The sequence below is a fragment of the Zingiber officinale genome, chromosome 2B (assembly GCF_018446385.1).
Source record: "Zingiber officinale cultivar Zhangliang chromosome 2B, Zo_v1.1, whole genome shotgun sequence".
NCBI classification, from domain to species: Eukaryota; Viridiplantae; Streptophyta; class Magnoliopsida; order Zingiberales; family Zingiberaceae; genus Zingiber; species Zingiber officinale.
The window spans coordinates 141,737,281-141,764,271 of record NC_055989.1 but is presented as its reverse complement, the minus strand read 5'-3'; the positions used below and the strand labels follow the sequence as shown (position 1 = coordinate 141,764,271).

Genomic DNA, 26,991 nt, shown 5'->3' with positions numbered 1-26,991 from the left:
GCGATGAAGAGGATATTCAGATATTTCAAAAGGATATTGAATTATTGTCTCTGTTTCTAAGGATCAGATATGAGCCTGAGTGATTACATAAATACAGATTGGGCAGGGGATCTTGATGATAGAAAATCCACATTTGGCTATACCTTCTTGCTGAATGGTGGCACAATCTCATGGAACAACAAGAATCAGGCTTGTGTAACCTTATCGACAATGGAAGCTGAACATGTGGCTTGTGCAGCGGCTGTGCAAGAGGTTATCTGGTTAAGAAGGTTTTTGAAGCATCTGAAGATGACTGAAGACAATGGGAGTCATGTTACAATGTACTATGACAGTCAAGCTGCTATACCTTTTTTCTAAAGATCCTAAATATCACAGTAAAGATAAGCATGCAGAAATTAAGTATAATTTTTTAAAGGAATATTGTTGACAAGAAAAAGATAGTTCTTGAGCACATCCCTACACATAATATGCTTGTCAATTCTTTTACTAAGCCATTGACTAAATAGTCATTTTAAGGACATGTGAAATTTTGGGGACTTCGAAGAATGTAATTTATTGTAAAGACATTTAGATAAATGAAAATATCATGATCTATTTGTAAAGGATCGATGACCAGCTTGAAGGGGGGTTGGATAGACGACACCCCCAAATACTCGCTTCTTCCTACACTTGTTAGCTTGCACAAGCGGTAATACAAACAAAACAAACAAGCTAAAGACTAAAACTAAGAAAGGAAAGGCAAACCGGTAACACGTTCATTTAACGTGGTTCGGAGATTAGGGCTCCTACTCCACGGCGTGTCCTTGAGGTGGACGATCCCGATCCGTCGGTGGATTAACCCCCGATAAACTTTGGCTATCTTAAGTAGCTCCTTGTGGGTAGAGAAACCTCACCACAACACTCACAAACACTTGAGAACAAGTAGACTACTAATTAGGGTTTTCCACCACTAATTTCGTCAGCTATAACCAAGTTTCCAAGCTTTGATTATATAGTCCGCGGGTTAAAAACTCCGCATACTAGTTGACTGCCAAAACATGTAGTCGACTGCCCTCTGTGGAAATTCGATCGTTATATCCCAACGGTTCGATACCAGTCGACTGCTAAAACTAATAGTCAACTGCTCCACACTGACCGAAACGAACAGAAATATTCTGTTCGCTCCCAGTCGACTGCACGGTCGACTGCACCAGTCGACTGCTAAAACATGCAGTCGACTGCTACAGTAACGCTACAGTACTGCTACAGTAATACTGCAGTAACGCTACAGTGAAACTCTAAAACTAGGATTTTACTCTGAGTACAATTTCTCGTGCACTCGTACCCTCACCCTTATGACTCACTTGCCACTTTTTTGCAGCCTTGACCTCTTGCCTTCAAGTATACTTCCTTTGGCTCTTGTCCCTCGGATGCATTCAAGCTCGCGGCTCGTCCCGAATGTCATCCTTCGCGTATGCCTCGAAGTCGCTTCCCTCGGCCCTTGTCCTTGCTGCCTTGTCCACGGTCCCTCGGATGCTCCATCCTTCACCGGACCCGAAGCCATCAACCTGAGTCACATGTGTATCCTGCAATCCTGCACAACTCAAGTACACATATCAAATACAAGGATGAACCTAACTTAAATCCTTTGCCCTTACACCAAAACACATGGTCTCACGGACCATTGGGATTGTTCCAACGCTATTCGGTGTATATGTCTTTGTTACATTTGAAAAAAAAAGTCTCGATAAGCATGTTGACAGATTGAGATTGGTCCACTCACATGGAGAATCATCTCTATTTATTAAGTGTGAATAGAGGTAAGACCGTTGCTTATGAGACAACTTATGTAGCTGTGAATCTTAGGCATACTCATAAGTTAATGTTGCCTTGATAATTATGTCAAGATAAGATTATTTATGTTATAATTGAAGTAAATGAACCCATTATTTACTAAATCTGCTTAGAGCTAAATTGGAATTCATATGTTGAATTCATAATTTGATATTAGGTATGTTTAGATCGAAATATGTACAATGTTAGATTTTAATGAAAAACATGTGCTCTTTTTAGTAAAGAGAATAACATCGTAGCATGTGATTCATACCACATGTGCTATGGTGACAAGAAAGGTAGTAGGAGAATGGATCCCTGCTTCTTTACTATGTGAGACCCTTGAGATTATAAGTTAATCTCAATCTTACCCTAAGTGATTATTTAGCTGTCTACTTGAAGTTCTAATCAATGTTTGCTACTTTACCATGTTTCTTATTGGCTATGGGTGATTCGATCTATGGAGCATAAGTAGAAAAAATGACTTATTAGAATAAATAGATTCTAGCTAAAAAGAAAGATTAAGATTGATTTACATCTATGACATTTATTTATTGATACCAGTTACATTTTGTTTAGTACATATAATATAATTATGAATAATTATGTTAATTGGAGATGTTGAACATGCTCTTGACATAATAGTCATTGTGAGGGATTAGAGATGTTCATGTTGATGTAAATAATTTAATCTGGGGTAAAGGTAAGTTATTGATGTCTCTGATTCGTTCTATAGACCAGTTGTATAAGGCATGACAATCTTCATAGCAATAAGTGCTTAGTATGCTTGCTGTCGTACAAACCATTTTCCCTAATGTATAGAATGGATGTTCTTATTTAATCTTTGTGATTAATTAATTTTTGCTCTGGTCGTTGTGACATGATCATCTTGTAGTTTATATGACTGACATGGTCTATATGACAATTATGGATTGACTTGGATGAGTGGGAAATGTTAGACGTTAAGGAGACGAAGGGGCACCTCTTCCCCTTCATCTCCCTCATTGATGCAAAGAAGGGGTGCCCCTACACCTTAGTCTTCCTCAGTCTTCTTATATATGAGTATCCAAACCAGGGAGATCCATAGAGAAAATGAGAGGGATTTGAGGTGATCAAATGCAAAGGAGAATGTCCTGTGGAAAGGGATTTGACTCATGAAATTCGAAGGGCTTTTCGATTTCATCTGTGATCGTGCTTCCGATATCAAGCAGAGATCAAGATCATCTCAGGAAATCACTATGAGTTTTATTTTGTATTTCATGCTATTATAGGCAACATCTTGTAGCTGCTGGCTCCGCATAAGTTGAAATATTTGGTTAGAAGAGTTTGATCCGAGGGAGGCTCTTTTATTAGTTTCCTTGGGTAACTTCAGTTCTCCTTCAGTGTTTGATGGAGAGGTAGGAGCAGAAGCTAAGTCCTAACTCAAAGACTCTTCGGAGGCTACAGGTACAGATCTAGAGTGAGCCCTCAACCGGTAATAGATTCTTTGATAAGATAATTATAATGTGAATGAATCCATTTATAAGATAATTATACTGTGAACGAATCAATTTAATGGAAAGGGAAAGTAGTTCAAGTAGTAAGATCCTGGAATTCAAGCTCTAAACAAGCTCGTTCAAGTCCAGTCTTGGAGAGATGCTTATCGCATCAGATTCTGATGTGCAAATCTATTCTCTCTCTACTAATCCTATTCTCTCTCTAGTACTAGAGAACACTTTGTTCTTTCATCTTGCATCTTTCCTAGGAGAATCTTTTCTGTTTGTGCTTCTCTTTATCTTGAGTTGGCTAAACATGAATGAAACAAGTTCTGCCTAATGGTATATTTGAGGTTAATCTTCACTCTCCTCTTCCCTATCGAGTATCTAGAATCTGGGGTTAAAAAGAGGTTCCTCTAATCCCTAGGGTACGTCAGAGGATCTGAAGCGTAATAAAACTCAAGCTCAGCTCTGCCTAGGCTCAGCTCAATAAATGAAATGCCTAACAGTATATTTGAGGAAGAATCCCTAGTGCACTGAGTCTCTATCATGAAATAAAGTAACAAATTCAGAAGCAGAATTCTAACCTTGTGTCAGGACCTACGAGCCAAGGGACGGTCTCAAGTAGATAGTTTCTATGGGGCGTAGGCCTCCCAAAAGGTAACAGAGGCATGCAAAGGTTTCCTCGAGCTGGACGAAGCCCTCGAGTGCAAAGGCAGAAGGGATCTTGACTGCAAGACCCGTCGAGCAGGGACGAAAGTTGGCCTTAGTGATCTAACAGTGTCGAGTGGAAGGGCTAAACCAATTTGGACCGATTTAGCATATTGTGATATTATTAATAGATTTGGTCGGATATGTAGAAAGTTTTCTTACTATCACAGTGGATCCTAAAAAAAATAGAGTTTATATCAAATAAAGTATATGCTTTGACTTTCATGTGCCAGAACTTTGGCTCGTAAACATAAAAGTTCAGCACGCAGTTTTTTATGAAGATTAAGTTCAAGATTATTAGAAGAATTCTTTACAGAAGAAGAACAAGTTATTTTCTTGATCTTTTCTAAAATAATTTCTTTTTATTTATATGGATCATATAGAGAACATATTTGGTATTTGGATATTATCCGTATCAATGACTTGATAAATTGTTTATTAGTCATGACATAATACAATACAATATAAATATAAGATCCATAGAAGATGCACAAATAATCTATATTTATACTATAGATCAAGAGAAAAAATATTCAAAGAATTATCATTTTGAAATGCTCATGTCTGGACTGCTTGAATCAACTGAGTAGTCAAAATTCTTATTTGTACTTTACTTTCTTCTCAGGATCTTTTTTTATTTAATGTATACATAGGGAAAGTCATGTGCAATGAAAAATACAAGCACGTTTTGGGGAGAGATTTGTTACCTATTATACCAAAAGGAAAAATATCTACTCCATCCGACTAGTTCCAGGTTTGAGTCCCGGGCAACCCATAAAAAAAATAAAAAAAATTATTCACTTCATTTACAAATTGTTTAGTTGTAGATATTTTTTGTATTTAGTCATAGATATATAAGATGGATATACGTCTGTTCGGTTGATATTGGTTGACATTAACATATAAACCATGTTATATTGTTAGATAACAAGCCTTCTATTTTTAACTCATAACTATGAATAGTTAATACATATGCTTGGGAGTCCTTAATAAATTGAATAAATCAAGATCTTACCATAACTGCAATTTTAGAGAGACACGAAAGCACAAGCCTATGGGGCTTCTGCAACTAGATAACCAGCACTGAAAATCATCTTTACATTGGATGGTTTGGTGTTTTGATGATCCTTACCTTATTGACCACAACTTTCATATTTATTATTGCCTTCATTGCTGCCCCTCCAGTAGATATTGATGGTATTCATGAACTGATTTCTGGTTCTCTACTTTATGGAAATAATATTATTTCTGGTGCCATTATTCCTACTTCTGCAGCTACAGGTTTGCATTTTTACCCAATTTGGGAAGTAGCATTTGTTGATGAGTGGTTATACAATGACAGTCCTTACGAGTTAATTGTTTTCCATTTTTTACTTTGTGTAGCTTGTTACATGGGTCATGAGTGGGAACTAAGTTTCCGTTTGGGTATGCATCCTTGGATTGTTGTTGCATATTCAGCTCTTGTTGCAACAGCTGCTGCTATTTTCTTAATCTATCCTATTGGTCAAGGAAGTTTTTCTGATGTATGCCTTTAGGAATATCTGGTACTTTTAACTTCATGATTGTATTCTAGGAAGAACACAACATTCTTATGAGCCCATTTCACATGTTAGGTGTAGCTGGTGCATTCGGCGGCTCTCTATTTAGTGCTATGCAAGGTTCCTTGGTAACCTCTAGTTTGATCAAGGAAACCACTAAAAGTAAATTTGCTAATGAAGGTTACAAATTCGGCCAAGAGGAAGAGACTTATAATATCATAGTTGCTCATGGTTATTTTAGGCAATTGATCTTCCAATATGTTAGTTTCAACAATTCTCCTTCTTTACATTTCTTCTTGGATGCTTGGCCTATAATTGGTATTTGGTTCACTACTTTAGGTACAAGTGCTATGACTTTCAACTTAAATGGTTTTAATTTAAATCAATTCGTAGTTGATGGTCAGGGTCGTGTTATTAACACTTGGGCTAATATCATCAACCGAACAAACCTTGGTATGGAAGTAATGCATGAACATTATGCTCACAATTTCCCTCTAGACCTAGCTATTATTTAAGTTTTATCTACAAATGGATAAGACTTTTGTCTTAGTGTATCTGAATTATTAAAGAAATATAGAAATACCCTGAAATAACAATCCCCTCTGGTTTACTTGTAAGCTTTACTGGGTATTCCTTATATACTACTTTTGGGCAACCCTCTCAATAACTAAGAGATCTATTCGAAGAACATGAGGAATAGTTGAAGTAATGAGTCTCCCTACCCTATATGGGAGACTCATTACTTCAATTGAAATAATAAAAAATTATTTTACTTTTTCAGTTGGAACCTTAAGCGGTTCTTGAAAAAAGATAGCGAAAAAAATTATCCCTAAAATAGAGACTAAAAGGAATGTATAAACCAATGCTTCCATAGATTCAATCGTGGTTTACAATTATAGCTTCCACACCTATTCATTATGTGGAATCTTTACAAAATTCTACTAGGCCTTACGCAATCGATCGGATCATATGAATATTCCTTCAACACAATATAGGTCATCGAAAGGATCTCGGACGACTCACCAAAGCACAAAAGTCAGGATCTTTTAGAAAATAAATTCATATTTGAAGAGTGTATAACTGCATGGATAAGCTTACACTAACCCATCAATTTTGGAACTATGTTCCTTTTGTAATAGACCGAAGGATTTGTAACTCACATATAGATCCCTTTATTGGAACTATGTTCCTCTTTATTTTTATTTCTAACTGGTCAGGTGCTCTTTTACCTTAGAAAATTATACAGTTATCTCATGGAGAATTAGCTACACCCACGAATGATATAAATACTACTATTACTTTAGCTTTACTCACATTCAACACATATTTTTATGCGGGTCTTAGCAAAAAAAGGATTGAGTTATTTTGGGAAATACATTCAACAAACCGCAATCCTTTTACCAATTAACATACTAGAAGATTTCACAAAACCTTTATCTTTTAGTTTTCAACTTTTTGGAAATATATTAGCTAATGAATTAGTAGTTGTTGTTCTTGTTTCTTTAGTCCCTTCAGTAGCTCCTATACCTATCATGTTTCTTAAATTATTTACAAGTGGTATTCAAGCTCTTATTTTTGCAACCTTAGTCACGGCTTATATAGGTGAATCCATGGAAGGTCATCATTAACTAGCTTTTCAAATAGTCTTTTTTTTTAATTCTATTATTAAGCAAGCTTAGACCTTAAGGACTATATTATTTAAGCTCCTAAGTACGAAAGTATTGTGATACTTCGATAAAGAACACTAGGATAGGGAAACACAACCCGCTCACCATATAATTTTGAAAGAAGGTCACAAAGATTGTAGGAGGATGATCTAGTCAGTTGTTACCATTCAGAAGCCCTGACAAATGATTGACCGGAATCCCGTAAGTAGTCCTTAATCAATCCAAGGACGCATCAATAAAGCTTGACGTGGTGGATTTATAGTAGAGAAGAGAAGAATATTCCCCTTCCATTGAGTACACTTCTAGACTATCAAAGACTGGTGAAAAGAAGAATCGTAGGGATGAACTAAACAACTTATTGAATAGGAAGTAAAGCTCAAAGACAAAAAAGATGAAGGATGGCGAATGCAGAATCATCGATTGCGTGCAGGGACATTCTTATCTAACCTAATATAGTCTGACTCGCTTAACAAGAACCGTTGGATCTCTGTTGTTACATGAGCATGATATATTTCCAACTGTAGGACAAACATATATAATAAATCAAATCCAAGTAATAATTACCTGGTAAAAGACACTTAGTTTTCTTTACCAGGTCACGCTAAATTAATGTGATTCAACCTTAAAGATACATTGATGAATTATGGGCTTATGAATCGAGGTGGATAACGCATGCAACATGTTTAAAAAGAATGGATGTATTTAAAGATACAATGATTGAGACATGCTAACATTTAATGTGTAATTTCTTCAGAAATACGTAAGGGATTCATCATGTGACTTGAGCGGTCAAGGTAGCTAGAATTATTCTGATTACAATAGTTCAGTCTGTCTGTCTCTCGCCTCATTTAACTAGACTTGAAAGGGAGACTTGTGATCCAGAAGGTAATTAGAGGACGTCACATTGATAAGGGAGGTTAGAGACCCTACTGTGATGGTGGTTCTAGCAAAGGGAAAACTGAGTCGACTCCCGACTTCTCAGACTCCCCCGACTCCCCAGGCACCCTGACTTCTTAGGGCGCATCCGACTTCTTAGGCACCCTCGACTTCTCAGACATCCCCGACTTCTTGGATTCTCCAACTTTTTGGGTGCCCCGGCTCCTCAGGACTCCACCTTTTTAGGAGCTTCTCTTGATACTTGCATAAATCTCAGATTATTTTAAGAAAAGAATAACTATCATACAAATCTCATATTATTTTAGAAATAGGATAATCATCATATAAATCTCGAATTATTTTAGGAAAAAGACAACGACATGAATAAGTATCGGATTATTTAAGGAATCAAATAATGATAACATAAAGATCGGAACAGAAGGAAAAAGTTTATCATCTCCCTATAAAAGGTAGTCATTTTTGGCATCCAAGATAGGCGCACATATGCACATTTAAACTCTAATATTACCTTCTTCTTTGTTCTCTAACTTGAGCATCGGAGTGGTCGTGCCGGGGAATCCCTGGCCATCATTCTAACTCTCTTCTTATTGTCTACTTTCACCTAGGCTCATAGAATAATATCATCATCCTCGTCGTTGGTGATCAAGTTGTCATCAAAGCCAACTCACCGATGATTCACTCGTCGACATTCACGAGTAGGATCAACATATATGTTCAGTTTGTTAATGGTCATGAACAAAGATTGTGAACTATTCATGAACAATGTTCATAAACAATATTCATAAATAAAATTTATGAATCATATTTATCAATAAAACTCTTATCAATCTAAATAAATAAAGAAATTTTTAAAATGAATTAAGAAGTTTGTATTATTAAGCTCAATAATCAAGCAAAAAAGTTTAAAATGTGAATGTATCAAATGATTAAATAAGTTTCAATTGAGAGCTTAATAACATCTAAACGAACCAAACTCCAGCTAAATTTCAATCAAACTCAAGCTTATAAAAAGAAATTAAGTCAAACTTGAACAATTATTTCAACAGTTCAGTTCATTTTAAATTTGACTGAATTATCTTATCAAATAAACTTGAATACCATAAAATTTAACTCAGACTTGATTTTATTGGCTAGTGTGTGTTGATAATGTTCTTCTCATTTTAAACTTCACTTGTGAAAAGTGTAATAATAATTAATGAAAATTTCTTTGTCAACCCACTGATGGCGGAGCCACCACATCTTAGGTTACTCGGTCTTTAGCCCGGGGGCTTGACGTCGTTGAGAAGGAATCACAACTCGGATTCGTATCCAGAGAAAAACAAAAATATAAGAGAAAGGGGAAGACAATCCGCGGTGATGGCGTTAGGGTAGATCAACCCACCACTAAGAACACAAGGGTGAACAAAAATACAAATTAAACAATCAAACTTCTTCTTCTCGTCCAAATCGAAATTTGCAAACTTTGTAAATCTTTCTTTTACACGGTTACTTTACAAAGCACAACAACTCTCCAGATCAAAAAACAAAAAGAGGAGATTTTTTTTTTTGACCGTTTGTCCTCCTAAATCTAACTCTTCCTCCTCCTCGGACGACGGCGGCGCCGCCGGCGACCGTCTCCTAGCAAACCAAAGACGAAGCAGCCGCCTAACGCTGCATCAATGAATCAAACGTCTCTCCAGCAGACGAGCATGGTGACGCAGCGGCGCATGATATAGAACCGCGCCCTCTGTTCCTTCACCAGCCTCGCGCACCGCCTCGGGAACGACCCGGCAGCGGCGCCGCTGGTTCTCCTCCGGCTGGCTCCGTCGCTGCTCCCCTTCTTCGTCCACTTCTCCCCCATGTACACCTCCATATTTCTCTGCTCGCACGAAGAAAGAAAGAAAGAAAGAAAGAAATAGAGGAATTGGATTGACAGAGGAGTAGGAATTGTGCAGGGTCATTTATAATATAATCAGATGGAGATGATGATGGAGATGGAGATGATGATGAAGTCAGATGAAGAGGAGGCAGGGAGAGACCCACCAGCAGGGAGCACCTTTCTTTCTTTCTTTCTTTCTCTCTTTCTCTGTCCTTGTGATATTTGACTGAAATCGACGGCTGGTCCTTGCCACAGGAGATGAGATATATACAACAATTTCGCAGGGACCAATTTAGATCGCTCCACTCTACTCCATGAATCGAATGGAAATCTAAGGCGGCTGTTGGTTGGACTTCAGTCGAAAAGACAGTTTTTAATTTTTTTTTTTTTAATTAATTCGGCGGATTAGAAAGATACCGTTCATCCTAAACGGTTCGATCAAACGCCAGATAAGAGTTCGTGTAATTTTTTTATTCCACGTAAAAATGGATGACTCATTCCCGACCCACTTGGTTTATCCAGATACCACGGCATCAATTGATTAATAGATTTTATATCAGTTTGATCTTCAATCAATTTCGATTAGTTTAGTTTGATTTTCATAAAATGAGGAATCAGCAGCCTGTTTTAGATGCACCGCACCTTAAGGCAAACCCCTCCTGGAAGTCAAGCCTGTTGCATCATCTTCATTAGGCTTGTCCACTGGACCACCGCCCTGCTCCATCACTCCACCGTGCATCAGATGGATTCTCAGCGACACGACAGAGACACCAGCAAATGCATTGCTGGTCACTGCAGGCACATCGCCATCAGCTCTGCTCGCTCACGCACCATTATTCATTCCCTCCCTCTGCACGGGCTGATCCGACGTGATCTCTCCATCAGCTTCTGTTTGTTTGTTTGTTCTCTTATATATTTTGCTGGCCAAGGCCTCGCCAGGCAGGATGGAAATGGAGATGTCGCCCAAGGACGGCACTGTTTGGTGGGGAGGCTCGTCGACTACCGGCATATTGCTTGTCATCCGTTTGGTGCATTTAAAGCTGACATGGATGCTTGTTTACTCATTTTTCTAAACCCTAAAGGAAAAAAAAACACAACTAATAAATTGATTGGTTGGTGATCTCAGAGTTTTGGTCTCGTAGTAGTGTAGTTTTAGGCCAATGAGCTCAATGGATCTTGCTAGCCCTTTGGCTCAAACTTTGAATCCGATTTCACCCCCACAACCGCCACCTCAAATCTTCCTCCATCAAGGCTCTCATAGATTGATAACTAAGGGAATTTCGATAGAGACAAATATTCTGAAAGTCAACTACTATTCTTTTTTTATCAATAAAAACTCCTTCCCAAACTGTACAAGTTATTTCTTAGATTCATGGATCAAATTCAATTCAGTGGATCTTTCACTCACATTTTTTTCCATCAAGAATACTTTATGAAACTTTTTGACCCCCGAATTTGGAGTATCTATTTACATACGCTCGAATGACCTATTCTCATAATAAGAATGTACATAACCCTATTCCGGTCTTGATTTGACCCCATAAACGGAACCACCAACCAATAGCATGTTGCCACCAGAAACAGAAACCCGTATTTCTTCCAGAAAATCTCCTAATTAAGGTGTATAAAATCTACTTTAAATTTATCTAATAGGTAAACTAGGAAGAAGGTCTACCTATAATACTACTAATAATAATAAAACAACCAAACAAAAAAAAAAAAAAAAAACAGGGCATGGCATTCATTTATTCATGTCATATTGAATAACACTGTAAGCATAAAAAAAATGCCCATGGCCCATGGGTTTATTTTCACGAGTCCTACTCAATTGGGAATAATTTTCAGCATCAGCTCTAGACAAGTTCTTGTTCGGCCGAAAAATTCTACCACTTCCCATTTCAAGGGGTGGTTTAACAACAATTAATGCCCAAATCTTGTGCCAATGATTTGGATAACTTTGGTGCAAGATACGAAATCCACTTGCAATTTAAACAACACCCGCACAGGGACAGTGAGAAATGTGTGCAGTCCAATGTGTTTGGTACCACTTAAATACAGTGTAGTGGAAAATAATACTTCCCATATCTTTGTTGTCCAAACCTACAGCAACGCGAGAAAAAAATACAGTTATCACTCAAGAATGAGGGGGAAAACAAGAATAACTTTTTTTGTAATGATACCTTTTTTTTAAAAAAAAAAAATCTCAAGTAATGCAAACAAAAAACACTAGATATACTGGATGACGCTTTCAAATTAAAAAGAACTTACATAAATCTGGTGCGTCGGACTTCTTTATATTTTTGCAGTTTTCAAATCCAATTAGATTCTCATTGTGTTCCCTCTTTTGTCTGCTTGGGAGGATGAGTGGCCAAGTACAGGGGCTTGACATTACTGTTGCAATCCTTTTCCTCGACTGTAAAATCAAGCTGCTTCCCCATAGATTTGATAATTGCAGTTCTTTTGGACCTCAATCTGTATGGAGGAGAACCATTGAAGCTGTTGTCATGGTATGAATTATTTCTTCTGCCAGAAGTACTTGGACCATGTTTTGTCATTGAAGACTCAACTGGATCCGAGCTTTCTCTGCTCCTTCCAGTAGTAGCAATAGTTGCAAAATTCTCAGAAAATTTCACGCTATCCGCATGTGACAAACTTATTTCAGAAGCAAGAGTTGTCTCTGCTTCCCTCTTTGCCCTCCTGATAATAGAGGGAGTGTTCGGGAAACTTCTAGCTGCATTTTTTAATATTGATTCAATACTTTGTGTTGGTTCCTTCCCCTTTGAAGAGGGAGGTGTCTGATATTCATTTGGTGACGACACAATTGCTGAGCAGTGAAATTGCTTTTCAATGAAATCGTATGATAGAGTAGAAACAGCAGAAAGACAAACATCTTGAAGCTGAGGTGGCTTATAAAAGAGTGAACAACCACGACCAAGGGGAGATTCTTCATGTCGTGTTAGTTGAGATGCATCATTCAGTTGGTCAATCTCCGTTATGTTTTCCTGATCTGCAAGTTCTTTTCCACGTTCATATCCATTGCAGATCTCAGAAATTGGAGTGTGCATGTTGGACTGGGAATTTGGATCATGAACTTGGTTTGCCGTTATAGTTGTTGAAGTATCTGCTTTAGGAACTAATGATAGTTGCAACCAATTCTTTTGACCATCCAATCTAAATGCTTCAGAATGCAGACCAGAATCTGAGGAACTGGCTGATCCAGACAAAGCTCTAGAACCATTCTCTGTTCTATCTCTCGGACTTAGAAGCGTATTTCCGCCACCTATGTTTGATATGTCCTTCGGGCCATCAAGAATTTCAGCTTTGGGAACTGGTGAAAGCTTACCAGTAGCCAAGAAGAAATCTGACTTTTTCTTCAATGAACTATTCCAGTGGTTCTTTATTGAATTGTCAGTTCTAAATACAAAAAGAGAAGCAAATTACAGCAAGTGAAAAAGATGCAAATTCACAAGGTTTGAACTTAAAAGAGATGTTATGTTTGTTGGAAGTCAATACAATCCTAACTTGGCCCTACCTAAGCATAGTCAGAAGCTTTGTTAGAATAACAAGTATTATGGCCACTGGTTGCCATATAAGCATGCAATATCAAACAATATTTGTTACAAATAACAAGTAAATGAATTTGGGGCGACATAAATAAGAAAGAGTTTTTTACAAGAAGAATAGTTTGCTTGGAGAGCATGACAAAATAACAAGAGATAAATACTATTTTTTTTGCATGAACAAAAAGAATTCTGTTCTTGAGCAACAACGATTTACTATTGAGTGCAAAAATATTTCAGAAAATAGTCAAATACCTTCCAGGCAAGACCTTTGCAATTTCTGCCCATTTATTTCCGTACACACAATGGGCATTCATGAGAGCAAGCTCCTCCTGGGAAGTCCATGCGTCTTTTCTTATCGTTGGATCCAAATGATTATGCCATCTAAGAAAGTTCAAAATCACGCAAGTCATACTTGAGCCATATGCAGGGAACAAAGGAAGGGGCCAGATTGATTCTGAAGGCAAGGCTTAAGTAGCTAAATTCAGATGTTTAATCCATATGGATGATGCTCTTTGAATAATATAGACTTTGGCCAAAGTGGAGTACAAAGCCTAGCTAAACCGTAAAATAAATTTGCATTCAACATTCAACTAAAAAGACACTAGATCCATAACTAGAAGCCAAGAATTGAGATTGTAAGTTCATAGACTTTTTTAGATATGTAATCCATCTGGATGATGCTCTATGGATAATATAGTTTTTTAACACAAAAGTGGAATAGAAAGTATTGCATAACTATCAAATGTAAATTCGTATTGGACATTTACCTATAAGTATACCCTAACCCATCACCAGAAGCCAAGTATTGATATAAGATATGCCAAAAAAATGATACAAGTTCTTAGATTTGTTTTTGCGGATAGAAGTGCTAGACAATTATCTCAACAGATCGAGCCATCTGAATGTGTTACAGACTCGTCCTTTATGAAAACATAGAATCCTGCATCTGCAGACATTGTCATTGTTTTGAGCGGCTTTATGTCATAATTAGCCTGGTAGATGTCAAAACATCTTATCAAACTTCTATAAACCATAATTAACTAGTAAAAGGAGTTAACAGTACAACTAGAACACTTGCAAATTGCTTGTTTAGCTTCCAGGATACCATGGAAGTGAGCTACTTGATGATTGTGATACTAACCAACTTTTTCTAAAGCTCAAGCTAGGAAAAGGCACAACACCTGTCATTCACGGCAATGCAAGACTCATACCATAAATACCTTAGAGAAGCGTGAGGGACTTCAAAGAATGCCTCAAAACAATCCTTAGACAAGTGGGCTATACCTCCATAACACACCCGTAAGCAGTTTCCTTCGGTGAAATCTATGGCAAAAGGAAATGCTCCAGGGTAAATAAATCCTTAGGCATATAAAGTTATTATTATTATTATTATTATTATTATTATTATCTCCCATAAGGCAAATTGTTCCACGAAGTCAATATCAACAAAAAAAATTACAGGGAATTTCACTAACAGAAGCTGATTCTAAAAATTGCTCAATATTTTAACTACTATATTGTTTGAGTAAGTAGTCCACAAAACAAGTTCATATTACATGTGAACAAGGAGTTCACCAATATCATAAGCATAATTCAGGAGTGATATGATGAAATTGCATTTTCCCAACAAGGGCATATTGGCTCACTACCTAGGCAATATAGGAGGAAGGTTAATCTATTCGTCTGTTAATTCTAACCAGAAACACAGAAAGAAAGCTAAATGTGACACTACCCTCTTTTCAACCTAAATAAAAAACTTGCTAAAAGAAAGCTAATGAAATTTGCAAGGAAACTACTAAGTATCCTCAAAATTGAAGTGATAGTCTTTAAAATTTTGAACAGGAAACCCTTTGGTTGTTTATGAATGCATTATCATTCCAGTGCACATGTTAGCAACAACAGAAACATTCTCACACCTAGAAAACAATGGGCATGTACAAATTCATGGTGGAAATACCAGAAAATTAAGCTAATCTGTTGGTTATCCTAGACAATGTGAGAGTTGTACCAGCAAATAGAGTATCTGAGTATGGTACAAAATATATTCAATGAGAACAATAAGCATTTACCAATTCATGGTAATAAACTAAAATAATTAAGCCAATCTATTGCCTGTGCTAGATGGTACAAGATTTGTACGCTACAAAGATGCATATATGCATCATATGACGCCCAAAAGTTCTGGCAAGCACGTGGTCAGATAGCGAACTATTAGTTAGTGGAAATGGACGCAATTAATTAGGAATAAACTAGTTTCAGACCATTAACACTTCTAACATATTATAAAATTCTAGAGAAAAGAATATAAAGTCAAAGACATAGATATCTGAAAACATTTTTAAAAATATCATTTCAATGCTTATAGAAAACTATAAATTTACCTCTCCCTACATTGTTTCCCAATTCGTCCAGGAAGACTCTTTGCAATGGTAGACCATTTTGATGGCCCATACTTTGCTACAAGACTAATTATTTGCTCATCTTCCTGTAACCAAAAAGAGCAAAAAAAATGTCCTGGAGTACTCTATTTTCAGTTCTAAAGATACAGCTTATTAGAAGATGAAATTACCTCTTGAGTCCATGGACCTTTAATAAGTTCAGGATTGAGAACTTTTTGCCACCGATGAAGACATTGAACTTCTGTTCTATTTGGAAAAGATTCAGCTGCAAAGTAAAAGATTAACATGCAAGATCAATAACAAAGTAAACATGTAGTAATACCTTCAAGAAATATATTTTTCTTATGGCTCTACTTATTTTACACGATTTTGAATTTTTTAAAAAGATTAATATAAATTATTAAAAAAAGAAATAACTTGGATCACCAAAGTAGTGTATAGCCCCAAACCCAAGTTTGACCAACAGAGGGGAAAAACACCCTGTTTGGGAATATGCAAGAAAAGAGGCTTCTAAATTGAACACATTTTATTTAGGTTGATATTTCACAAACTGACAGACGCACTTTGGTAATTTTACCCAACTAGGACTTTCCCTACTCATTTCTTTTCCTCTTCTATCAAAGAGGATAATAATTCAAAGCCTTGCAAAAATGTGACTGAATTATATCCAGGCAATCATAACAATTGGGGAATAGGCTTTCAGAAGATTGTGGTGAAGAGTTGCCCTTGGCAGGATAAAGCAAGGGCATAATGGTGATTCTCACAAGAACTTCAGTGTGGCAATAGTATTGTGACCTCAATACCCAGACCAAATAAGAAACTTGTGCAAGAACAACTAGATATTGGTATAGTAAACAGCAAATCATTAATTCTGTCTTTTAATTTGTGAAAAAAAAACATCTATTACCTTCAGCACAGGGAATCTGTCTTACTTCAGCACATCTATTACCAATGGTATAGTAAACAACAAATCATACATGATTGTCTCCTTCAGTGAAAAAAAGACTGAATCATACTTGTTTTGTTGAAACATGATTGCTAGTTTAGTAAAAATTCAGAAGCACTAGTTCTACTTTTTTATTAAAAGGCCATTAAAGGAGGTTCTTTGTAGCTAGAGAATTATACAAATAACTATAATGAGCTTAACCCATGTATAGAAAATGCATATTAGTATTAAACATTTACAAACACTAGTTCTCCTTCCATTCTCATAGTTCTCCATTTTGTTGGCTTTTTTTTTCTATTGATTTTTGGTGCATTTGCCTCATTTTAGTTGTTAGGTTCAAGTTCAATTCAAGCCCCAATGAATAACATCCATGTAACTCAAAGGGGACAAGGAATTACACTAACAGATACCAGTCCTGACTTAGATGTGTTACATAATTCTGTAACCCTTCACATCAGCTATCAACAAGAAGACACAACTAAGAACTTTATTTCTATAACATCCACCCACCACTTGCCCATGTAAGATCAGATAGAAAATTGAGATTCTTCACTGCATGCTTGAAGTAGAAATAATATAAAATGCATATCTTTCTTGTAGGCAACAGATGTTTTAAGCTTTTTCAAAACTAAGGAAGCCAACCCCACCTAGTGGGATAAGACTTGATTGTTGTTGTTTCAAAACTAAAGGAATGAGTGAGTTACCCAATTTATGCATGTATATGTATATTTTCCTTATTTCTTAAATTCCTATATAATTTTCCATGTTCTGGAATTTCTGGTTACATCTTATAGAAATTAGTAGAAATTCAGTTTTGTATTTTTCATATGCTAAAAGATTCATCTATATGATGTTTTTTGATAAACTTCATTAGGCTTGAACTAGAAGTCTGTATTGCTAGTGATACTAAATGAGATAAGAAAAAGGAATCAGTCTTTATATTCTTTTACATCGCTCTGTTCGTTTCTCCAGTTGCTACCCTATTTCACCATCCCATTTTGTGATGGTTGCCGTATTCAAAAGCTTGCATTTCCCTACTATTCAAGTTAATTCATAATATGCAAAGAAACGTGAAAGCAAATCGAATAGATCTTTTGAAGAAAACATAGGAACAACTTGTTGGAGCAATCGGTGTAGCCTTATGTTTTGATATTTGGGCAAAGAGTTTAAGTTAGAGTTTGCATCGGTATTTGATATGCGCGGTTAAGTGTGCAGGTGACAGATGTAAGGAAAGACCAAGTGCGATCTTGACAAAGGTGAAGTCCAAGCATGGGAGTCTTGGCGGTGTAAGTCCAAGCTTGAGGCTTGGCTATGTAAGCCCGTGTGACTTGGCAAGGTGAAGACCCGGAGCGAGGGGCTCTTGGCAAGGATGAAGCCCCAGAGCAAGCGAAGTCACGGGAGCGAGGAGCTTCTTGAGCCTCTTGGCAAAGGAAGAGCCGACAACAAGGACAAGGCCGAAGGAAGCTCTTGAAGGCAAGGCGTGAAGAATGGGGAAGCATACGAGGGACGAAAGGATGATGGAGAAGGCTAGAAGGCAAGGCCAAGGTTGTGCGGGCTAGGACGAGTGCATGAGTGATTGTACTCGGGAGTAAAACTCTAAGTTAGGCTTTACTAGTCGACTAGTGGTTGAGAACCAACAAACCCGAAATGGAATTCCAGGGTTTGTGGTTCTAGGGTTACCAATCGACTCGTAAAGTTACCAATCGATTGGAATTGAGCCATTAGGTTGTAACGGTTGAATTCCACATAGGCGACTGGTAAGTATGTGTCGATTGGTGGCGAAAACATAACTTGGGTGTTTCCTCCCAAGCTCTATATAATGGAATTCGGATTGTCTGGCTTTAGGAGACGAAATTAGAGGTGATTAACCCCTAATAGAGTCTTTAAAACTCAGAGCAATCCAAGAGTGCTTGATCGAATTTATGGTGAGGTTTCTCCACCGATAAGGATGATTGAGCTAGCCGGAGTTCCGGGAACTAATCAACCGACGGAGAGGGATCGTTCACCTTACAAACAATAGTGGAGTAGGAGCATCATCTCCGAACCACGTAAACAACCGTGTTAAGGTTTGTTTTCTTTCTTCTTGTCTCTAGGATTATCTTTCATATTTGTTTGGTTGTATTTTTGTTGTGCTAATAAGTATAGGAAAGCGAATGAAGTGGTGACCGTCTATTCACCACTTCGTGCAGGCGAGGACGAGTGCATGAGTGATTATACTCAGGGGTAAAACTCTAAGTTAGGCTTTACTAGTCGACTAGTGGTTGAGAACCAGCAAACCCGAAATGGAATTCCAAGGTTTGTGGTTCTAGGGTTACCAATCGACTCGTAAAGTTACCAGTCGACTGGAATCGAGTCGTTAGGTTGTAACGGTTGAATTCCACATAGGCGACTGGTAAGTATGTGTCGATTAGCGGCGGAAACATAACTTGGGTGTTTCTTCCCAAGCTCTATATAATGGAATTCGGATTGTCTGGCTTTAGGGGACGAAATTAGAGGTGGTTAACCCCTAATAGAGTCTCTAAAACTCAGAGCAATCAAAGAGTGCTTGATCGAATTTATGGTGAGGTTTCTCCACCGATAAGTATGATTGAGCTAGCCGGAGTTTCGAGAACTAATCAACCGACGGAGAAGAATCGTTCACCTTACGAACAACAGTGGAGTAGGAGCATCATCTCCGAACCACGTAAACAACCGTGTCAAGGTTTGTTTTCTTTCTTCTTGTCTCTAGGATTATCTTTCATATTTGTTTAGTTGTATTTTTGTTGTGCTAATAAGTATAGGAAAACGAACGAAGTGGTGACCGTCTATTCAACCCCCCCTCCCTCTCTCTAGCAGGTGATCAAGGTACCAACAATTGGTATCAGAACGAGGAGCGCTCTTGAAGGACTAACCGCCGAAAGGAGCAAGCACTAGAGGAAGAAGGCGACAATTTTTAGAAATCGTTTGATACCAACAATTGGTTTCGCAATGGAATCGGAAGGAGAACTAGGATGGAACATCCGAATTTCACCTCCATACGAGCGTGAAGACTTTGAGTATTGGAGGAAGCGCTTGGAGACATGGTTCTAAATGGATTGGAATCATTGGATAGCGTTGGAGGAACCTTTTGAAGCTCCAACGGATAAGAAGGGAAAACGTCTCCGACCACGGTATTGGACCAAGGGGCAAAGGGAACAATCAGAGGTAAACACGGAGGCAACAAAAATTTTGATAAATTTATTGCCTCCTAATTTGTTATCATGTGTAGGTGAGTACAAGTATGCTCATGAGCTATGGAGCAAAGTGATTACTCTTTATGAAAATCCTACACAAATCCAACAAGTGGAGGAGCTCAAGGAGAAGGGTCCATTGGTTCAAGAGGAGGAGAAGGACCAATCAGATGTTGAAACGTGCTCAACATCCGAAGAGGAGAAAGAAGTCAAATCATCCACATCTTCGTGGAAAGAAGTGGAATCGTCCACATCTTCAAGGAAGGAAGAAGAGTCCAAGACAAGTGAAGAAGTCTTGGAAATGCAACGCTCAACTGCCTCTATCGAGAAGAGCAAGAAGAACCACATCAAATGTTTTGAGTGTGGTAAAATGGAATACTACAAGAGTAGGTGCCCTTCACTCAAAAAGAAAAAAGAGGTAACTCCTAAACTCAATTCAATTCATATAGAATCTATTTTGAGTTGTAAGAAGAAGAAGGAGAAGATGCACATAGTGTGCTTCACGTGTGGTGAGCGAAGACATTACCACATAAAATGCCCAAGGAAGAGAGTGCTCAAGAAGATGGGGCGGATGAAGCAATAGAGGAAGTGGAAGAAGCCATGTGGATACTCGTGTCAAGTGGAGCTCTAATGGTAAGTAGAAAGGTAAACCCTAACTTGAATTTTAATTTGAATGTTAATTCAAGTTCTAAGGATATACATGTTAGAAATAACAATGTCGTTTATTTACCTATGCATAATTTTGGATTTAGATACCATGATAGAAATAAGGTTAACATGGTTAATAGCCCAAGAAAATTAAATCCAAATGCTAAACCTAGAAATAGTAGACCTAAGGAAAACCTAGGTGTTAATCCCAAGAAGGGGAGACATATGCCTAGGAAGGTGGGTAGGTCTACGATTGTCTATGGTGGACAAGTTAATTCTAGGGTTAGAAACCTAGAATTGGAAAATTAAGTCTCGAGGGAAAAACTTGATAGGGTGGAAAAAATCTTAGATATATTCATTGTTGGATCTAAAGGACTAGATAATATTTTAGGTAGTCAAAAATCCAATGGTGATAGATTCGGTTTGGAATACCGGTCTTCATTAAACAAGGGTAAAGGGAAATTACCCATGGAGCATTTTGGTAGAAATACAATAGCAAAGTCAATCAAAGCCAAGAAAAAGTCATATGCAAGGGTTACATATAACTATGGCAAACAGAAGTTATCCAAGGATAAGAAATCCAAGAATAAGTCAATTATGGATAAATCATCCAAAGTTAAGGACAAAGAGAAATTAATCAAAGACAAGGTGTCTATGGTTAAGCGAGTAGAGCGGTTAGGTTAATTCTCACCCGAGGTGCATCATAATGGTCTAGCCATAATAGATGAGTCACCTAGGAAGGTGGCTAGGGTTAACTCTAGGGGGAGCTCAAAGAGTCAATTTGGGACCCATGGTCAATGGATCTCAAGTGGACCTTCCTTGATATTCTAGATGGGTCATAAAATGTGCCAAAGGGTTTAGAAAGGGACTTGAGTTTCTAACCTAGTTGGTTGGCACAATTGAGATGAGATTCATGCATGAAAATATGAAATAGGATTCATATTGCATGAAAATTGATTTTATATGTATAGATGTCATATAAACTAATGCTAGGGATGCATTATGATTTAGTATGGGTAGATACATCAAACGGAAGCCAAAACTAGGACTTTAGGTCAAGGTTCAATTAAACTATTTAGATAATTTTGGGTTTTATGCCTATCTTAGGATACGTGATGAATTAATTTTTAATTATATTATTCCCAAGTAGAAAATGGTTAAACAGACTTCTCACAAAATTTGAGAATTTTTGGGAATCTAGGAAATTTCTAGTGTATTTATGAAATTAATATGGGAGATTAATACATAATGATTATAGTCATTAGAGGTATAAGAGTCCAATAATTGAGATATTGTTAAAGCTCTGTTTGATATATGGTAAAGGGGGAGAAGTTTAGGTTTAAGTGAGAAACCTAAATATCTTTGTAAGGAATCCTAACTTAAAGGGGAGCTTAGGTGAAGGGGGAGACAAGGATTAAGTTCCATAGCATATGCATGAGTAGATTGTATATTTATTTACGTATATATTGCATTATTTGTTTCTTTAACTTAAATGGTTGCCAAACATCAAAAGGGGGAGATTGTTGGAGCAATCGATTTTGATATTTAGGCAAAGAATTTAAGTTAGGGTTTGCATCTGTATTTAATATGCGTTGTTGAGTGTGCAAGTGACAAGTGCAAGGAAAGACCAGGTGCGATCTTAGCAAAGGTGAAGTCCAAGCATGAGAGTTTTGGCGGTGTAAGTCCAAGCTTGAGGCTTGGCCGTGTAAGTCTAAGTGTAACTTGGCAAGGTGAAGACCCGGAGCGAGGGGCTCTCGGCAAGGATAAAGTCCTGGAGCGAAAAGCTCCTGGCAAATGAAGCTCCGAGAGCGAGGAGCTTCTTGACAAGGATGCAGACCCAGAGGTAAGGAGCCTCTTGGCAAAGAAAGATTTGACAACAAGGACAAGGCCAAAGGAAGTTTTTGAAGGCAAGATGTGAAGGATGGGAAAGCATCCGAGGAACGTAAGGATGATGGAGGAGGTTAGAAGGCAAGGTCAAGGTTGTGCGGGCGAGGACGAGTGCATAAGTGATTGTACTCGGGGGTAAAACCCTAAGTTAGGGTTTACTAGTCGACTAGTATTTGTCTCAGAAGATTAGTGGTTGAGAACCAGTAAACCCGAAATGGAATTCGAGGGTTTGTGGTTCTAGGGTTACTAGTTGACTGGTCCAGTCAACTGGGAGTGAACAGACAAGCCTATGAAGACCAGATCCATGCTGAGCAGTCGACCGGAATCAAGTCGTTAGGTTGTAACGGTCAAATTCCACAGAGGTTGGTCAACTGGTAAGTATGACGGTCAACTAGTAGCGGAAACATAGCTTGGGTGTTTCTTCCCAAACTCTATATAATGGAACTCAGATTGGCTGGCTTTGGGGGACGAAATTAGAGGTGGTTAACTTCTAATAGAGTCTCCAAAGCTTAGAGCACCCCAAGAGTTCTTGATCGAGTTTGTGGTGAGGTTTCTCTGCCGACAAGGAGGATTGAGCTAGTTGGAGTTCTATGGACTAATTCACTGATGTATTGAGGGATTGTCTACCTTACAAACAGTCGTGGAGTAGGAGCATCATCTCCAAACCATATAAACAAACGTGTTAGGGTTTTTTTTCTTTCTTCTTGTCTCTAGGGTTAACTTTCATATTTGTTTGGTTGTATTTCCGCTACGCTAACAAGTATAGGAAAGCGAACGAAGTGGGTGACTATCTATTCACCCCCTCTAGCTGATGATCAAGGTCCCAACACAACTGAATAAGTAGGATGAATCATCTTAGTGTATCATTCATAATAGAATAAGCAAGAAGAACATAGCATGCTCTACCTATTTTTTTCCAGCACCTTCCTTTGTAGATTTCAACAGCTCTCCTTAATGTCTCATCCTATGACATATAAAGTAGTAGTCAGCGGCTCAGCAGGATGAAATAGAAATAGCATGGAGAATATCAAATGAACTATATTTGTTATAATGCAAAATACTTTGCTTAAAGTTCAGAAGACATCCAAGAAAACAAAAAGAAATCACTAAACTAATTTATGGAGTTCTTGGCTTCTTTAGTATGCAATTCAGAATAAATGGAAACTTTACCCTCCCAAAGTTCATTATTTTTTGGTCAAATCTTCTTCCAGCTTTAGTAAAATATTAGGGAGAGTAAAGGAAGATTCCTTTAAAGCTAGATGTTATTATCTCAAAGTGAATCTGCTAGATATTTGACTGGGTGAGCACTAAGCATAAGTTGTTAGGAAAGGTTCAACTGATGATTTAAAATAAAAATATAAATCAACAGTTAATGATAATAATAGTGATAGCAATATTTATCAGTAAAGCCATTAAAAGACAATGAAGTCATAGCAAAATCATTGAGGAATCCGTTCAATTGGAATGATGATAATGCTAGTGTTGGATCATAGTAGATGTTGTGGAACTTAGCACCATGGAAATGCTTGAGAGCAAATCAGATGAAAAAATATAAGTTATTTATCTCAAATTAAAGATATCTAAGAACAAATAAGATGGACTATGTTGTGGAACTTAGCACCATGGAAATGCTTGAGAGCAAATCAGATGAAAAAATATAAGTTATTTATCTCAAATTAAAGATATCTAAGAAAAAATAAGATGGATTATGTACTGACCTAAAAAACAAGGTAAGACTAATCAAAAGCCAGTTACCTCTTGTGGTGTCCAGCCACCCTTGGCTCGCCTTATTGGACCACTAGTTCTCCTACATTAATAGAGAGGGAAAAACTAATAGTCAGTAAACATTTACCAAAAAAGTATTCATAACTAGTGAAACAAGGAATATGAACAAACTTCTTCAAGATTCAGTCACCAATAAAAGACTACTACAGCAAACAAGCTATCTAATGTAAGAAAAGTATCTTAAACCAAAAAAGAAAAACTTCAGAAAAATCCACTACTATTGCAGAAACCCAATTAATAGGTCACTGGATGCAGCTATCATCTATTGAATCTTCAACTTTTATGCCTCCTTTCCCACAAAGACTAAATAGTAATCAAGAACTTAAAACTCTAGAGGCAAACCATATTAATTCTATTGTTCTGCAATTAGATGTCTTCTTGAAAGAGTACTTTACAGAATGCTACAATTGCTTATGAAAGTCACCACGAGATGCATCTGCCAAGAAAACCAATCATGGATTCAAATACGCAACATTCTATTGGTTACCTTCCTGCAAATATCTCCTTCCATAGACCTCCTGTTCTCTGGAACTCCACCCCTCATCAAGCTCCAGATGAACAGCCATTCTATCTCTTGACTCTCCTCTCCAAAGATGATGAATAAGGTGATTAACACTAAGACCCTATGTAATGGATTCTTATACCTAAGCCACCTCTTAATCCTAGTTAAACTCTAGCTTCCATTCTGGTATAAATAACACATCTCTGATGGGCTCATTTAGAGAAAAACACAAAACCAAGACCTTTGATTTATCAGTAACCTGTCTGATTCCTTTTCTCGTTGATTGTTTGGGTGTAAATATCGCCAAAATCTCTTCGTGCATTAGGCTTATATTGAACCATATTGCATTGTTGTTAAGTTTTCCTGAGCATATTTACTTGTCATCTAGATGTGTTGGAGGAGAATAATCTAGGTTAAACACAATGTATTTGGCTTGTTGCTTCCACCATAAAAAAAAATAAAGATTCTATATGGCTTCTCACTGTGGAGTTGATTTTGCATACAAAGACCACCTATTTGTATCTACTAAGGGCAGTTCTAATGAGTATATTTGAGCGTCTACCTTATTGGGATTGATCGATTCAGTGTTCTTTGAGTAGCATCGAAACAAACAAGTGATGATAAAGCAGACTTGACTCGATCCCTACAGTAAGAACTCATACATACAGGCTAATAAAAAACAAAACTTAACACCGATTAGTTAACTCAGACAAAGATTCTCTGCATCTTATAGAAATTGAACAGTCAAAAACTGTAGAAAAAAAATGCAGAATGCAAAATTTCAAGTAAATTAAACAGTAAAAACTCAACAGGAAACCAATGGTGAGTAAAAGGGCAAAAATTGAGCAGTAAAATTCCATATTGAGCATCCAAATCGTAATACAACAAACTAAGCAGTACCTATGGGATGGGGAAGACCTCGAGGAGCTACAAACGGACGGAGACACCCCAGAAAACCCATAACTTCCTTCAGACATGGATGAACTCGAAGCAGCCCCCGGTTGCTTGTTCTCCACACAACTCTGCTCAATCTTCATGACTTCGATAGCCATGGCGCCACCATCTCCCATGCAAGCAGCAACCAGATTCTAAACCCTACAACACCAGATCAAATCACCACATCAAACCCAACTCCAACGGGCGAACGTAAACGCCACTATGGTTGGAACCGGAGCCAAAAGCTACTGCACGAGGCTCAAACAGCAAGAGGAAAAAAAAAAACAGAAGCAAACCAGAACGGAAGGCAAATCTCCAGAAAAGGATCGATCCGAACAGGTTCAGAAGGGATCCAGAAGCGAGATCTAAATTCTAAAACAAATCGAGGACAAAAAAAACTTAGAGATCTCTCTAGCAGAACCACGAAACGATCCAGAGGGCTTCAGATATCGAGTACCTTGCGTGAACGAAGGCCGGAAGCCGGAGATCGGACTGGATACCCACGAATCGAAGCAACGCTCTCGCGGGACGCTCGCGTTCCGCCGGAGAGTTCAAAAGGAAACCTTTTCGCCTTCGCCCGTTGAAGCAAAAGGAAGAACTGCTCGATATCGGACGGGTAAAGGAAGGCGGCGTGACGGCGGCGTGACGGAAGCGTTAGCGGTGCGCGTTGGAGAGGGGGCAGATGCGGCAACGGTTGTTGACGGGCGGCGTCGTTACCGTTGCAACAGCAGGAGAGAGTTTGAACCTTAAACGGCCTTTTCTATCAGTTAATGGAAAGGTAGGGTTTGGGCGGTTGCGGACCGTTCGATTGGGCGAGAGGGCGTCGATGGGAGTTACTTTGTTAGGGAGGTTGTAAATTGAAGCATTAGGGATGTTTTATTAATTATTATAACGGCATATAATTTCATTTAACGTACTTTTTCCATTCTAATAAAATTAAATATTCTAAAAATAAGAATCTTATTTGATCTTCAACACTAAATGCATTAAATTTTTAGCTCATTTGATATGTCCAAGGAACATTTTGGGTTAGTCAACTTATCCAAGTCCATAGACATCCTAAGCGGGAACATTCTCTCATCCTCCGTCCAGACAAACTCTCTCAATCTAGTGTTCACCCAAAGGAACCCACCCAAGAAGAAGTGTCTAGGCCGAGTT

The 26,991-nt window shown here is 37.8% G+C and overlaps 1 protein-coding gene and 1 pseudogene across 2 annotated transcripts; one reads left to right on the top strand and one right to left on the bottom strand.

Moving 5' to 3' along the window:
* The first annotated feature begins 5,104 nt into the window (after positions 1 to 5,104).
* LOC122047498 lies at positions 5,105 to 6,051 on the top strand (annotated as a pseudogene).
* A 5,625-nt stretch (positions 6,052 to 11,676) lies between these two features.
* LOC122047497 (transcription factor MYB3R-3-like) lies at positions 11,677 to 26,543 on the bottom strand. Of its 2 annotated transcripts, XM_042608840.1 has the most exons (10): positions 26,291 to 26,543; positions 26,130 to 26,205; positions 25,798 to 25,992; positions 24,366 to 24,417; positions 23,517 to 23,574; positions 16,091 to 16,185; positions 15,903 to 16,006; positions 13,774 to 13,902; positions 12,227 to 13,372; positions 11,677 to 12,058 (listed from the first exon to the last, which is right to left on the bottom strand). In XM_042608840.1, the coding sequence occupies exons 3-9, from the start codon at positions 25,965 to 25,967 to the stop codon at positions 12,286 to 12,288; spliced, it is 1,695 nt and encodes a 564-aa protein (XP_042464774.1). In that variant the 5' UTR covers positions 25,968 to 25,992; positions 26,130 to 26,205; positions 26,291 to 26,543; the 3' UTR covers positions 11,677 to 12,058; positions 12,227 to 12,285. The 2 variants fall into 2 exon arrangements, with proteins under 2 accessions (XP_042464774.1, XP_042464775.1); XM_042608841.1 differs by lacking the exon at positions 26,130 to 26,205.
* Between the last annotated feature and the right edge of the window lie 448 nt (positions 26,544 to 26,991).

Coding starts and splice junctions, on each gene's coding strand:
- LOC122047497 (XM_042608840.1), bottom strand. CDS start 25,967: ATGGGAGATGGTGGCGCCATGGCTATCGAAGTCATGAAGATTGAGCAG. Junction 16,007..16,090: donor AAGGTCCATGGACTCAAGAG/GTAATTTCATCT, acceptor TTTTGGTTACAG/GAAGATGAGCAAATAATTAG. Junction 13,373..13,773: donor GCAAAGGTCTTGCCTGGAAG/GTATTTGACTAT, acceptor TTTTGTATTTAG/AACTGACAATTCAATAAAGA.